We start from the raw sequence: 16,271 nt of genomic DNA on the forward strand, positions 1-16,271 counted from the left end.
TTTCATCAACTCAGATCTTGTTAATACACATGTAGTGGATGGTATATGTTACCATACAAAAATTGGTAACACAGTTACTCCCTACGATTTCCTAACATGTGATAGTAAAATTAATCAATGCTTATCAATGTAAACTTTCTCCAACAGCGAGATATTATGTATCTCACTCACTGAATGATGACTTGTCCGTAACTTCCCGATGAATCGATATTTTTAATAAATTCATATATAATATGCACTACAATATTTATACATCATTTAATAATGCTGGCAACAAGTCATGTATAGAAAGTCTCTTATGTGAAAAAAAAAAATCATCAATACCCATTCGAGAGCATTTAGAATCTAAGGGAGGTAACTGTTAATAAAGTTTAGATCATGTATCAGTTACATCCCTTTAATTGATAATTTTAATTAATTTATATTTAAATGTAAGTTGGGTTTTTTTTCTTCTACAAAAAGAGCACATTATTTCCTGAAACAAATATATCTACAAAATTGTCACAAACAAGAAAATGCCCTATAAAAGCATTTTTTAAAAATAAATTCATCATTTGCATGTAAGTTTAAGTTTCCTTAGTGAACACACTTCATAAAATCAATGTGTTAAATTCATATTTTGTTCATATTCCTTTAACTTAACATCACCCAATTAACCATTTATAACATACAACTCTAAAAATTTCCATCATGGACATAGAGAAGCACACAAAAAAAATTATGCACCAATAAATTACACTTTGTTCCAGGTTATTAATATATACCATTCTGCCAGTTTTCATCTTACAATAAAAAACACAGGTACATTAATCGACTTCCTTACCAAAAGAAAAAAATTTTTTTTTTTCGTTTTAACTTCCCTAATCAGAAATGCATGAAGGCCCTTCCAAAAGTCTTATTACCAGGAAAGAAAAATATTTGTCTCAAAGAAAACTTTTCAGTACAGAATAATCTGGGTATATGTTCAAACCACTCTGAGCAGTACTACACAAGAAAAGAACAATTTGGTCCACAAATAAACGGCAGAGAAGAATGAAAGAATAAAACAAGGGGAGCGAATGAAGTTATCTACAATCAGCGAAAATAAACCAAAAAAAAAAAAAAAACCTCACTAAGTAAAATACACGATAATCACACCATAATAAATGTACTGTTACCGAAAAAAAGAAAAAAAGAGAAACACTGACATCGCATCAAATATATATATATATTTATAATATACTCTATGTAACTATATAATATTATGTACAATCTTCTATTACAGTGCCAATCGTTTAAATCTTGTCACACAAGTTTACAAAAGCTGATATGATCACATCAATCTATTTTGTTCTCTTTTTTTTTGCGTTTCAGTAAGCTAGCTGGATAGGAAAAATATCCTAAGTCCCCAACGAGATTTGAATCCACCGTGGTTCTTTATGGCGTGTTAAACAAATAAATTACCAAAATTGTAGAAGCTTATAAGTATCACAAATTGAACGTAGAAATGTTGGTTTAATATAACTAAATTTCTAGGTTAAATCTGGATGCACCTTAAACTTAACTTATTTTCTGGTACAGCAAGGGTTAATATGTAACACTCACAAATGCCACAAGATGTTGATCAAATATTAAAGAAATCGAAAATTTTCAAATTAATTCTAAACCATTTACATAATGGAGAATATAAAATATTTTTTACATAAAGACACAACTGGGGGCAAAAATACCTTTTTTTATTCAAAACAAGAATTCATTGTTTTAAAAGGGAGAAAAAAGGCAACTTCTGGCTTTCTTAAGAATAATCATGTCAAAAGAATGATCATATCAACTTCTGTTAACTTGAATCAATATGCAAGGAAATATCTCCCTTTCTTAATTCATACAGTTAACAAACAGAAAATTCCATCAAATATCTGAAGATGATTTTTCATAAATAATTAACTGTTATACACAAAATACCAAACCAATTATTGTAAGCGCAATACTATACTATAACAACTATGTCCACAAATCCAGGGAGGCAGAAAAAAAGACAAGATACAAATTCATTATAAACAAAATAATACTTATACATAGACTGTCCAAAAACCTTTTTCACCTTAAAGCTCAAAAGTAGTGCAGTTCTTGCAGTAGAATGGACAGAATATTATTTTATTTACTGTCATTTATATTTTAAGAGTAACTGTCTGTTTTTATTTGTAAGCAGGTGGGTGGGGAAAACTTTTATAAATCACAAAAAATTGAATAAAAAAAGAAAGAAATAGAAGAAACAGAGAAGTCTATATACACACAACAACAGTCACAAATAAAGTTTCTTTTTTTAAAAATATAATTCAAACAAATGTAGTTGAACTTATAAAGCCATTTAGAAATTTTTTGTGACATTAAGCAAATCTAAATTTTCTTCTTCATTTTTTTACAGAAATTCATTTTTAATCACAAAAATAATTATATTGTTTTTAATTACAAACACAGGTTTACACACTTCTTATTTCCATTTCTTTCTTGACATATTTTCTAAAGGTAAGTTCAGCATAATTTTGTTGCAAAGCAGTAATAACCATTTTCAAAACCCTCTTATCTCCCTTTATAAGATTTCTACATTAAATCTATAAATACTTTCAGCTAAATGTCAGCCACAGCATCAAATTTCTAACAAACAAACAAAAAGAAACCTTCAACAAAGCAATTTAAAAACCGTAAACCTTTTTTCTTTTGGTGTTAATATAACACTTGTGAACATATTTTTGTTTTAATCACTGGTGAAATAAAATATAGCCGAAAGTATTCACAACTGAACTGCTTGGTTTATCTTTTGTACGTCCTGATAGTAGTCGTCAAATCTAGTACGGACCCCAGTTAGAACCTGTGTACGATTTGCTTGCCGTTTTTGTCTGAGAGTGACTTCCCGCCTGTTGACTGCCACGGCTTGACGATGTTGCATCCTAAAACAAACAATATGTAATTGTGTTATAACATTTAACCTGCTGAAAAGATGTTATCAGGAACTCGGCAAATGTGGGTTTTTCCAAACTAATCCCCCGGTACAAACAAACTTTTACCCTTACAGCTTCAGGGTGCACCACCAGTCACATTAGATTAGTCAACCTGTTGCTCTTTTTTTCAAAGCTGTAATTGTAAAGTTTGTTAGTACCCCTGAATCAGCTGGGAAAAACCCAAAATATTTGTAATTCCAGAGTAAGTCCATTTGTGTGAAACAGTTTAAAACCTGGTCAGACTGAATGATGTGCCAACTGGCCGGCCTCTATACTGGTGGCAAAGGCTGGACATATTCGATTGCAGCAAGTTTAGGGCTCAATCATATCAGTATGATCTAACAATTTCAACAATTGTTTAGTTGAGTTGGAGGGTGTCTTAATTACAATAATTATCAAGTGTTTACTCAATTCTGTTTCAATGGATTTTGTATAGTCACGCCCACACAATCATTATTAGAGTCATTAGTCCTGTAGGACGAGTAGCTTCTAAATCCAATTTGCAGGCAACATTTTTCTACTTGTCCTACATAGGGTTCTCTTAAATTCTACTCGTAATTACTAGCAGACGAGTGGAACTTTCAATCTCTTAAATATCACATGCTCACCAATATCAATCCTCAAACTTGATAGTGTTCCCCTTCATTTAAGCTATTAACACAGTATGTTTCATACTATAGTTTCAAACAATTTGTACCTCCTCCTCCCCCTCCCCCTAAAAAAAACAAACTAATCAATACATTATTTTTCTATAGTACCTGTAACGGATGGTGGAGCATCTGAGAGTGTGGCTGATGAGTCATCATGGGAACAAATGGTGCACCATACGCTGCAGTCGGGGCTCCTAGGGGACCAGCTTGGGTACCAGTTGCCAGTTGACCAGCTGCCATCTGCTGTAGATTGAATGGAGGTGGGGTACCAGCATGAAATCCCTGCTTGTCAAATGCCTACAAACATTAGCTTTCCCAATCACAAACACTATGTTAAGCGCGTATGGTTTACTTTGTACTTTTCACTATTACTTATGATTTACTTTGTACTTTTCACTATTTTTTTCCCCCCGTATTACTTGGATTTAAGCCTCATTGACAAAGTAAAGGTCATATGATAACTTTCAAGCTTTATTTGTAAAGTAAAACTTGTATGTCTTTATGCATTACATTCAGGAAAAGGGTAGAACCACCAACCTTCCTTAAGCTAGCTGGATACTTCTTCATATGAAAGCATCAGATTCGAACCCATAGTGGTTAGATGATAGTTCACTACTTTCAAAGTCAATGACCTTCACCACTAAGCCAAAGATGCCTCTTTTTTCAAAGTTTTAAATAACATTGCATCTGTTATGGCAATATCTAGATTGAGCCAAATGATTAATGGTTCACAATTTTACTCAGCATATTCTTTCAAGCATAACTGGTAGAACTACTGACCTTCTGAGAGCAAACTAACTCCTTTAAATCTTTAAACTAGACCCTTTTGTAATTGCACTATCTAAATCTTTTTTGAAGAGTTAAATTAGGGCTATTTTTACCCCTTACTCTGACTTTACACCTTTTCTTATTTAAATGGAATACCATTCTTGCTTATTTGAGAATTTACAATCTATTTAAGATCAAGAATAACAGTTTTATATCGAGGTTCTTGTAGCAGAAAATGAAGACAAAGCAAGTTCTTTTGTAGAACCATCAACTTTTATTAAAGAGCCATTGTTGAATATTTCTGTTTATACATTAAGACTATAGGTGTCAGGTATTGCACATATTATAACATACATATAACATACATACCTGTGTATGTGTTTTGGCACCATAGCCAGGTATCTGTATATCACTGGAACCAGAACCTGCCGTCACTGATGCTGAAAACAACAAAACAAATACAGTTTAACCTGTGAACAGCGGCCCTTGCCCTATGAAGTATTAAAACCTCTATACATTAAAAGAATCACATCTTCTGAAAGAAAACTATATAAACACTATATCTAACCTCTCTAAAGCAACAGCACTTCAGCAACAACCAAAGTATTTCCCATCCAAATGGTGTTGCTCTGAGGTAGTACTTTAATCTTTGAAATGTGTAAATATGAATTATACTTTTTATAAGTATAATGCATATGAATTATACTTTTTATAACAACAAACAACAAAAATGTTAAATTAATGTGTCAACCCAGTGGTTTTTCTCAATTAGAGTTTTTGGGAAGAATTATTGCTAAATCTGCTTATTTGGGAAGTAAAAAAGCTGGTGAAAGTGAAAAGCTGCATGACTTTTTCATTTTCATTCGCAAGAGGTCTTTTCATAAGCCTTTGTTATACAAGGTGAAAAATCACTGACATCAGTACCAATATGTATGGCCTTCGTGGTCAATTCCTACCTTGGTGTTAAATAGCCCATAAACACCGCTCAGACTGTTATTATTTCTTAATTATACTTTTTATAGATACAAAAATGTTCCATTAATGTGTCAACCAACCAGTAGAAATTCAAAACAATATTTCCAGATGGACTTATAAAGTAAAATTTACTGATATACTTACAGTTAGCTTTGGGTTGTGCCTGTGACGTTCCATATGGACTTTTAGAGAAATCACCACTAGACTGACCAGTCAGATCGTCATACACTGAAAACAACATTTAACAAACATCTCGTTTAATCCTGAACCTGACCAATGTTTACAAAGATTTCTTAATATACTTGTAACTATATATGTGACCGATTACGAGCTTGTGGCCCAGGTTTTAGCCTTCAACATGCCAAATGTTTGTAATGATTGTGTCCTGCTTGAATTTGAAACAACATTAGTATCAAGGAATTTCAATAATTAATCCCGGTGTGCAAAAATTGAGCTTCCCACATTCAAGTGTTGATTGTAGAACTGTTGTAAGTCCTTCTGTATTTCACTTAAGTTACTGCAGTTTTGCGGCCAACCCCCGCATTATCAAGCCTGGTCAGACTGCATGGATGATCAGGTTGACCTGGCTCTATACTGGTGGCAAAGGCTAATCACTTTTTATTCTAGCAGGTTAAGTGGTCAAAGACCAGAGCATAATAGTATTAATAAATTGTCTTTCATTTATATTAAAATATTTCGAATGCTGTATCTGTCACCATTATGATAATCATACGATATATTTTTGGTTCTTAAACTTTTCCATATAAATTCAGCAGGCAAAGGTCTTATCGGATGCCTATCTAGTAAGCACTTTAATCACAAGCTGGGACACAAGTCTGAAACATCTACATTCTGTTGTTTTTATTTTGGTTGGGTTTTACATCACACCAACACTTTTTAAGGTCATATAGTGACTTTTCTATCTCAACCTTCTGTAAAGTAGTTGGACAGCTTCCTCACATTAAAGAATTCCAAAGAACTTGGCAGAATTTGAACCCAAAACATGAGGCGTAAATACCATTAAGTTATGTACATATTTTTTCATATTCAAAAAATTTTGAAAAATTTAATTTTTTTTAAATTTAACATTATAAAAATGTCCGAACTTACTTTTATTTGTTCCATATTGTACATGTGAGCCGTAGTTTTTCTGTTGGTACTGTGTGTTAGCGGGAGTGCCGGCGTGGGCAGCATTGGTTACCTGGGGCATCTATAACAATATCAGTATAGGGTTCATACATTAAACCTCAAACTTACACACTTTTTTTTTATTACCACCACTTAATATCTTAAATACATTTTCCCATCTTCAAATCTAAACAAAACCATTCATTCATATAAAGAAAATTCAAAATAAGTATCGACAAAATAGTCAACAGTGCAAACTGTGATCAGTTGGCACGATGTGCCTGCTAACTTGGTCTGCACCGGTTGCATTTTTAGAATTTGCTGTTGCAAGCAGACTCAGTTACAGCATAATTTGTCTTGGCCGGAAGTGATAATGACACAGTTTTCAATGTAAATTCAGAGGAGCAAAAATACGCGATATTCCCAGTGAGAACCTTGACACTGGGTAAAATCAATGACCTTCAAAACACTGGCTTGTAGACTTTCTCATATTAAAGAATTTAATATACTTATCCCATGGAATCGGTTATGGTTATTACACATCAAAGGTTTGGTGTGAAAAAGTTGTACCTCCCCCATTTATATAATACAAGTTAAAACCATTTTGCTTCTAAACCTCCACATCTTATCATACTGGTGTATTTCCTCATGTTAAAGGGGAAGCTAGAGATGGCTTAGTGGTTAAGGTGTCTGCCTCTCGACCCATGAATCATTAGTTTGTACCCTACTTGGGTCAATGTCATGATTTTCATATGACACCAGTAATGATTAGTTTCAGTAAGAGGACTCAATAGTCATTAATATAAATTGCAAGAATGTGTTTTACAATCAAGCTAAAATAAATACGTTCAAACTTACATTTTTTATATTTTGCAACAAGTATCAGAGAACAGTCTTATTAAACAGTCTACATTAAATCTTCTTAACTTGCCAGTTGGAAAATTAAGGACACATTGGCTCAACTTCTGAGCCATTCATAAATGGTCAAAAAAAAATAAACTAACCGGGATCATTGGATACTGGAAGCCAGCTCCAGGAATCAGTGATGGTGGATAATAGTAACTGTAGTTGAGATGAATGTAGGGCTGCTGGTGTGCTGCCGACTGTCCGCTACCCGACTGCTGAGAGTTTGATGGTACTGAACCAGTGGGAGATTGTGCATCCACTCTCGGTAACTTACTGCTGTCATTAGAACCTGAATAAGTAAATTATTAATGTTATTATACAGTTCATTAATTTCGAAACATCAACAGTTTCGTGGTTTGTTTGTAATAAAAAAAGACCACCCGATGTAACCCTCAGCGTATCATTTCAGACTTGGTTGGGCATCCGAGTAAAGATATTTATGACAAACTCTGCATTTGAAAAGCAGTTACCCTCCTCACACAATTATAAACAAAGACGTGACACCAATTTGGACCAATAAACTTACCAATGAGAGTTTGGACCAATAGACTTGCCAATGAGAGTTTGGACCAATAAACTTACCAATGAGAGTTTGGACTATTAAACTTGCCAAAGATAATTTGAACCAATAATCTTGCCAATGAGAGTTTGAACCAATAAACTTATCAATGAGAGTTATGATGAATAAACTTACTAACGCGAGTTTGGACCAATAAACTACCAATGAGAGTTACGACTAATTAACTTACTAACACAAGTTTGGACCAATAAACTTACCAGAGTATGGCACTGTAGGAATAGTTTGTTGTGTGCTGTTAGAGTTCAGGGTTGTAGGGGGGATTGGTAGCCCTGCTGCTGTTGCCTGCTGTAAATCATACATGTTACTTGTAGCCTGTAAATATATAATATAAAACATGCAATTATATTTCCAGAATATTTTATGTTGACTAAACAGGTCTGGTAATTTTTCCTAGATGATACCTCTGGCAAACCAAGGCATTTTCCAAATTAAGAAACATAAAAAGTTCCAAATCATCAGTCTTGTTGATTTTTTTTTTTTGACATTGTTTTCATTTCAAGGAATACTTTGAAATGTTAACTTGGCTCAGAATCCGGTAAATTGTCTTTCATTAAAAAAGTCAGTCAATTTAAATATTTCCTCACTGCCAAGATACACTACACACACAAGAAGTATCACATCAATTTTTGAATAAATATCTAGTGAAAACATTAAGTGCAGGTCCAAATTTCTATAGGTTTTGGCTCAGAATCCGGTAAATGTCTTCAGTAAACATCTGTAATAATATGCTTTCCTCACAGCCAAAATAACAATTTGTGTCTGTATAGATTTGATAAAAAGAAACAAGAGGGCCATGATGGCCTTGAAGTCGCTCACCTGTATATAGGCCCCCGGATCGGGGCCAGTTTAAACCCTGTGGCTTTTATTTGAACAAACTTGGTAGACACCCATTAGAAGATGTTTCATGCTAATTATCTAAGGTCTAGCTCGTTGGGTTTTTTTAAAAGAAGATTTTTTCTTTACACATATAGTAAAAACAATGACACACCTGGGGCAGGGCCAGTTTTGACCCCAGGGCTTTTATTTGAACAATGTTTGTAGACACTTACTAGAAAATGTTTCATGCTTAATATCTAAACTCTAGCTATTCAGGTTTTTTAAAAGAAGATTTTTAAGTTTTTGCTATACACATATAAGGAAAATCAATGTCCCCCGGGGCGGGGCCAATTTTGACCCCAGGGCTTTTATTTGAACATACTTTGTAGACACTCACTAGAAGATGCTTCATGCTTAATATCTAAACTCTAGCTATTTGAGTTTTTTCAAAGATTTTTTAAGTTTTTGCTATACACATTTAAGGCAAATGAATGACCCCCCCACCCCCGGCGGGGCCAATTTTGACCCAAGGGCTTTTATTTGAACAAACTTTGTAGACACTCACTAGAAGATGTTTCATGCTAAATATCTTAGCTCAAGCTCTTTGGGTTCTTTAAAAGAAGATTTTTTAAGTTTTTGCTATACACATATAAGGAAAATCAATGACCCCCTGGGGCGGGGCCAATTTTGACCCAAGGGCTTTTATTTGAACAAACTTGGTAGACACCCATTAGAAGATGTTTCATGCTAAATATCTTAGCTCTAGCTCTTTGGGTTTTTTAAAAGAAGATTTTTAAAGTTTTTACTATATGCATATAGGGAAAATCAATGACACACCTGGGGCGGAGCCAATTTTGACCCAAGGGCTTTTATTTGAACAAACTTGGTAGACACTCACTAGAAGATGTTTCATGCCAAAAAAAAATTTTCAAAGGTGACCACCAAAGGAAAATTCCTGTGAAGTTTGGATGAAATTGGCTTAGTGGTTTATGAGGAGATGTCATTTAAAGTAAAAGTTTACTGACGCCGGACGGTGGATGAAAAGTGATCACAAAAGCTCACCCTGTCACTTTGTGACAGGTGAGCTAAAATAAGACCATTCCCAAATTTTGGCTCAGAATCCGGTAAATGTCTTCAGTAAACATCGTAAAAATATTATTTCCTCACAGCCAAAATAACAATTTGTGTCTGTTTTGATTTGATTAAAATAACAAGAGGGCCATGATGGCCCTGAGGTCGCTCACCTGTATATAGGCCCCCGGAGCGGGGCCAGTTTAAACCCCAGGGCTTTTATTTGAACAAACTTGGAAGACAGTCATTAGAATATGTTTCACAATGTTCAGTTTTTACTACACACATGCAGGGCCGGCAAAATCAATTGTCCGAGTTGCCCGAGTCGTAAAATTGTAGGTCCGGGCAAGTAAAATTATGCAGTTTACTTGTCCGTGGACAAGTAAATTTCGGCGGCTAAAAGAGGAATTCTGAAGAAAAAAATCTAGTTCTTTTCTAATAGATCTAAATCAGAAGGAAAATCACACATTTAATACGAAAACTAGCGTGTGAAGTGTGGTGTCTGTCATGAGGGCATTCCGTGCATATTAGGGTGTTACTATTTTAAGTGTTTACATAAATAGCGACCAACCAGGCTTGGGGTTTTCCTTACGTCATGCAGTTACTGCATGCACGCGGCAATTAACTAATTATTGAGGGTATATGTTTGTTTTGGTTTATGACTGCCGACTTTCGGTAGCAACGGGGTTCTGCCATAAAATTGAATTGGAAGCTGTGGTCTTTACAATCGCATTTATTGTTTAGATCATCGGACACAGCATCAATCTCGCAACAATTGTCTTTGAAATACCGCTGTGTAGAATGAAATTTAAATACATTGTATGGCTTTTCCAGGTCATTCGGGAATATTTACGCTCATATCGGCAATTTGACTGCTTGAATTTATGTGGACAAAGTCATTTATAATTTATTTTATGTAAAGATTTCTTGTGAAAAATGCCTTTGTTTTTTGAATGTCTAATACTGGTGTTAATGTATACATGTCAGTTTCATCGTCGCCGATGGTAATGATGTCAAAATTTTCACAATTCATCTGCTGCAACCAAGCGTATATACGTACGTATATGATATTACATTCTGTGGCAATCATAATTATATCGTTAAAAAAAGCCTGATGTCATCAATTTGACAAATCTAACTCAAGAGTACATATGATTTTTTAAAAGGATTCAAATCATTGAAATGAATATTATATAGATGAATAGAATAAGGAGTGAATAAATAAGAAATGATACCAGAGTGCAAAACAATGAAGATAATATTTTAGAGCAATTTGGGTGCAAGGAAAACTGAAAAAGTGCTGGTAAAAGACCAATGCTCCTTCCAGTAAAATATACACAATTTGTCCATCACTGTCGTTCTACTTTAATCTACTGCCGTTAACATTTTATAAATATATTATATTACAATCATAATATATTATATTATTAAACATATGGCATAGAATGTTTAATAAAATTGAAAGAAATTTCATAATCATATTGCTCTTTTTATTGACATTTGCAGTAAATATTAAATATAAATACGGACAAGTGAACATTGAGTACGGACAAGTAAATTTCTTAGGTTACTTGTCCGTGGACAAGTACAATTTTCTGAGATTTTGCCGGCCCTGCACATGTAATGAAAAACAATGATCTCACCCGCCCCCCTCCAGCCTCACCCCCCCCCCTGCCAGGGCCAATTTTCACCCAAGGGCTTTTATTTGAACAAACTTTGTAGACATCCATAAGAAGATATTTCATGCTAAACATCTAAGCTCTAGCTCATTGGGTTTTTTAAAAGAAGATTTTTAAGTTTTTACTATACACATATAGTTAAAAACAATGACACCCCTGGGGCGGGGCCAGTTTTGACCCCAGGGCTTTTATTTGAACAAATCTTGTAGACGTTTACTAGAAGATGTTTCATGCTTAATATCTAAACTCTAGCTATTTAGGTTTTTTCAAAGAAGATTTTTTAAGTTTTTACTATATGCATATAGGGAAAATCAAGACCCCCGGGGCCAATTTTGACCCCAGGGCTTTTATTTGAACAAACTTTGTAGACACTCACTAGAAGATGTTTCATGCTTAATATCTAAACTCTAGCTATTTGGGTTTTTTCAAAGAAGATTATTTAAGTTTTTGCTATACACATATAAGGAAAATCAATGACCCCCGGGGCGGGGCCAATTTTGACCCCAGGGCTTTTATTTGAACAAACTTGGTAGACACCCATTAGAAGATGTTTCATGCTGAATATCTTAGCTCTAGCTCTTTGAGTTCTTTCAAAGAAGATTTTGTAAGTTTTTACTATATGCATATAGGGAAAATCAATGACCCCCTGGGGCGGGGCCAATTTTGACCCCAGGGCTTTTATTTGAACAATCTTGGTACACACTCATTAGAAGATGTTTCATGCTGAATATCTTAGCTCTAGCTCTTTGGGTTCTTTAAAAGAAGAATTTTTAAGTTTTTACTATATGCATATAGGGAAAATCAATGACCCCCTGGGGCGGGGCCAATTTTGACCCCAGGGATTTTATTTGAACAAACTTGGTAGACACTCACTAGAAGATGTTTCATGCCAAATATCTAAGCTCTAGCTCTTAGGGTTTTTTAAAAGAAGATATTTAAAGTTTTTTCTTTCGGTTGCCATGGCAACCAGAGTTCTGCATGGAATTAAATTCTTTGAACAATTTTTAAAGGTGACCACCAAAGGAACATTCCTGTGAAGTTTGGATGAAATTGGCTTAGTGGTTTATGAGGAGATGTCATTTAAAGTAAAAGTTTACGGACGGACGCCGGACGAAAAGCGATCACAAAAGCTCACCCTGTCACTTTGTGACAGGTGACCAAAAAAAAGACCATTTTCAAATTTCGGCTCAGAATCCGGTAAATGTCTTCAGTAAACATCTGTAAATTCATTATTTCCTCACAGCCAAAATAACAATTTGTGTCTGTTTTGATTTGATTAAAATAAAAAAAGACCATTTTCAAATTTTGGCTCAGAATCCGGTAAATGTCTTCAGTAAACATCGTAAAAATATAATTTCCTCACAGCCAAAATGACAACTGCATTCACTTATAAGACCAACTACCTCTTCAATTAAAATGCTTATGTCGACTCATGCACCTAGTCTTACAAATGTGGATCATGAAACTAATTGAAAAGAAAGTCAAATTCAGCTGATTTTACCCTTAAACCCTAGACTGAAATTTATGTAAAGTAAAGCGTATAGTAACACTTCACACTAGGAGAAAGAAAATTCTGAATGCATGGCAATGCTGTAAAAAATACACATGCAGTAACCCTGGATAAAGAAGCAACAAAACAGGGGATCAAGTTATTACACCCTCTACCTTTATTTTGAGATTGTACAAGAAATACATAAGAGAAATGGAATGTTTTGTTAGCTCAGAATCCGGTAAATTGTCTTCAATAAACATTCTGTTAATATAGAATTTCCTCACAGCCAACCTTAACAGTTCTGGAACATATTTCTGAGAAGATCTCAATGTAACATAACTAGTATTCACAGACAATGTAACTTTCAGAAACAATTGTTTTTCCCCAAGATTGCTCTCAATGTAAATTTATTCTCAGAAAAAATAACAATGTATTAATAATTGGTTTCCAAACATTGCTCTTAATGTAACTTCATTCAAAGAACAAATGACAAGGAAATGGTTTCTAAGGATTTATAAATTATTCTTAGTTTAAATGATCCCTAATTCTCAGAACTTAGGATTTAATAATTAGAACAAAAGGCAATTAAGGAAATGATTTATTAATTATACTGTCAATGTAACTGGATTATCAAGAAATGATTCCCAAGGCTTTATCAATTATAGACATTAATTCTTATATAGAAATATACAGATTGCAACTAAACAACTTTAATGTGTTTATGATATTGAAAATTAAGGCCAAACTGGCCAAAAATTCAGCCAAAATGCCCTTATCCAAAGGCATACTATCTTGTCAACGGACAGCCAAAAAAAGAATGCTTGCCTGGAATTTGATTTCTCAATGAAACCTACAAATAGTAAAACTTACAAGAGGTGGCATTCTCTGTTGAAGATACTGGAATTCTTCCAAGTTGTACAGCTGGGGTTGCTGTAATCCCTGCAGACCTTGTAAACCCTGAAATCAAGTAAAATCATGAACATTAATAAAGATGGGGAATATTTTAATAAAATTGGTTGGATTAATATAAACACTGTTAACGTAATACGTTAACTTTCCTGTTTTTATTGCTGATGGAAGACCTGGAAGAAGTATAAATTTACTGTGGCAATGCTTACACCGCCACAATCATAAGTGATTAGCTTTTACCACCAGACATCCATGCTAGGTGACCAGGCTCTATACTGTTGGTTGCTCAAGACAACTTTTGTATTTGAGCCGCGTCGTGACAAAACCAACATTGTGCGTTTGCGACCAGCATGAATCCAGACCAGCCTGGGCATTCGCGCAGTCTGATCAGGATCCATGCTGTTCGCTTACCAACTCTATTACAAGTAGAGAAACTGATAGCGACCAGCATGGATCCTGATCAGACTGCACGGATGCGCAGGCTGGTCTGGATCCATGCTGGTCGCAAACGCATTAAGGTGGTTTTATCAAGACAACTTTTGTATTTTAATATTAAAATCCCCTTAAACTTTTAATCGACTGTTTAAAATTTAAGTTAGGGCATATCCATTATATAAATTCAGAGGCTGAAGGGTTCATTAGCTGAATGGCTTTTGCATAAAAACGTTCACAGGATTCGAACACAACAGATAAAAGAGCAAGCTGTTTTAGCTCAAATGCCCTTAACCACTCAGTCTCAGACACCCACCAATAAATATCTTGTGTTATTGCAGATAATTCTAGTTTCTTTTTTTCTTAAGCATTTCACATTCACAATATATATATATGCTTAATTGTTCAAATCAACAACATAGAAGATAAATTTTTGTCTAAAAAGTGTACATGCAATTTTATCAACATAAAATTATACTTACATAGAAAGGCAGGGTTCCAGCTTGTCCCATAATGTACTGTTGTGCCATTAAAGGTACACCTGGTGGCAAGTTGGGTGGGGCTTTGGATGCTTAAATAAAATAAAACATTTCTTTTTATTTATTATTGGGTAATTGTCATTTAATCTGAGAAGAAAACAACTGTCAAATAGAACAAGAGCCACCGGCGGGGGGAGAAACAGGTACAAGAATTTCGACATGACTGTAAAATTTATTTTCTTGTAGGTAAAAAGAGATTGAACTCGTGTTGCAGATTCAGTAGAGAAAATGTTACAATATATACTTTTCAGCAGTTGAAACTCAATGAAATACATGTCCATTATACAAATTAAAAGGGAAGAGATTTCATTAAATCAATAATTACAAGAAATTGATACATACAGCTATACATGGTGTTTCCATTACTCAAACCCAACAAAACAACATGATGTTTCTAAACTTGAATATTTCATATTTTACTTGGTCAGGTTTTAAGTCTCAACACTTTTAAAGATCATAATTATGGCAACTTCAGTTTTACTGGTGGAAAAAGATCTTGGGATAGGTGCCCCTTTTAAGTATTACTTCAGCTACGAACAAGTACTTGAATTCAAACAAGGACGTTCCATAAGCTACCTGGACAGCTACCTTACATAAAGGAATAGTACAAGACCATTACATATGATTACGCAAACTAGAGGCTCAAAGGTTAAGAGATACACTTACAAGCAGCTGTAGCAGACGGCAACGTTGAGATTTTTGTTGTCGTACTGCTGATCACAGTCGTACCAGTGGATGATATAGCTGAAGAGGTTGTACTAGATGTCAATGATGTTGCATTTATTGTCGCTTTAGACGCACTCGACACACTATCAAACTGAAGAAAGAACATTTCACATTATTACTGAATGCCTTCTATAAATACTGAATCCTTATTTTACAACTGTATAACTAAACTGCTGGAATCCTGTACATGCAAACTGCTTAAATGAACTGTCAACATTTTTAACTGTGTCATCGGGTTAACGCCGTTTGCCACTATTCGGTATTATAATGGCGCCCAGTGCAATGTATGGCAGTGTTTTTGTTTTTTTCATAGAAAATCAAACGTCTGTAGGATTCAACTGTAACATTTCTTAGTGATATTGTATTAATGAAACAATTGTAAAAATGTTATTAGTATGTTGTTGCAATATACATTATATAAACTGTTTACTGTTTAAATCAGAAACTTTTGTGAAGGATTCAAGTTCACTAAGATTTTCGTAAAAATATATTCAACAGAAAAGAGTAAATTTGTGAATATTTAACCTTAATCTGAAATATTGATGTTGCAAAGTTTTGGCCTCTCAATAATATATTTTTTTTCTTTCCCCAAGGTTATTTTAACCCCTCAGAATCAAGAGTT

General features: G+C 34.2%; 1 protein-coding gene across 2 annotated transcripts in view; it reads right to left on the reverse strand.

Moving 5' to 3' along the window:
* Positions 1–1,730: 1,730 nt before the first annotated feature.
* Positions 1,731–16,271, reverse strand: part of LOC132749013 (ubiquitin-associated protein 2-like) — a gene marked incomplete at its 5' end in the record, with an annotated part of 28,641 nt that continues 14,100 nt past the window's right edge. Inside the window, 10 exon segments of one of the 2 annotated variants that reach the window (XM_060738680.1) lie at positions 1,731–2,927; positions 3,737–3,910; positions 4,766–4,836; positions 5,516–5,599; positions 6,482–6,581; positions 7,504–7,694; positions 8,183–8,297; positions 13,914–14,000; positions 14,867–14,955; positions 15,590–15,740. In XM_060738680.1, the coding sequence (XP_060594663.1) occupies positions 2,826–2,927; positions 3,737–3,910; positions 4,766–4,836; positions 5,516–5,599; positions 6,482–6,581; positions 7,504–7,694; positions 8,183–8,297; positions 13,914–14,000; positions 14,867–14,955; positions 15,590–15,740 (1,164 nt within the window). 2 annotated transcript variants of the gene reach the window in all.

Source organism: Ruditapes philippinarum, unplaced genomic scaffold, assembly GCF_026571515.1.
Source record: "Ruditapes philippinarum isolate M1 unplaced genomic scaffold, ASM2657151v2 ctg7757_1_1_1_1, whole genome shotgun sequence".
In the NCBI taxonomy this organism is placed as follows: domain Eukaryota; kingdom Metazoa; phylum Mollusca; class Bivalvia; order Venerida; family Veneridae; genus Ruditapes; species Ruditapes philippinarum.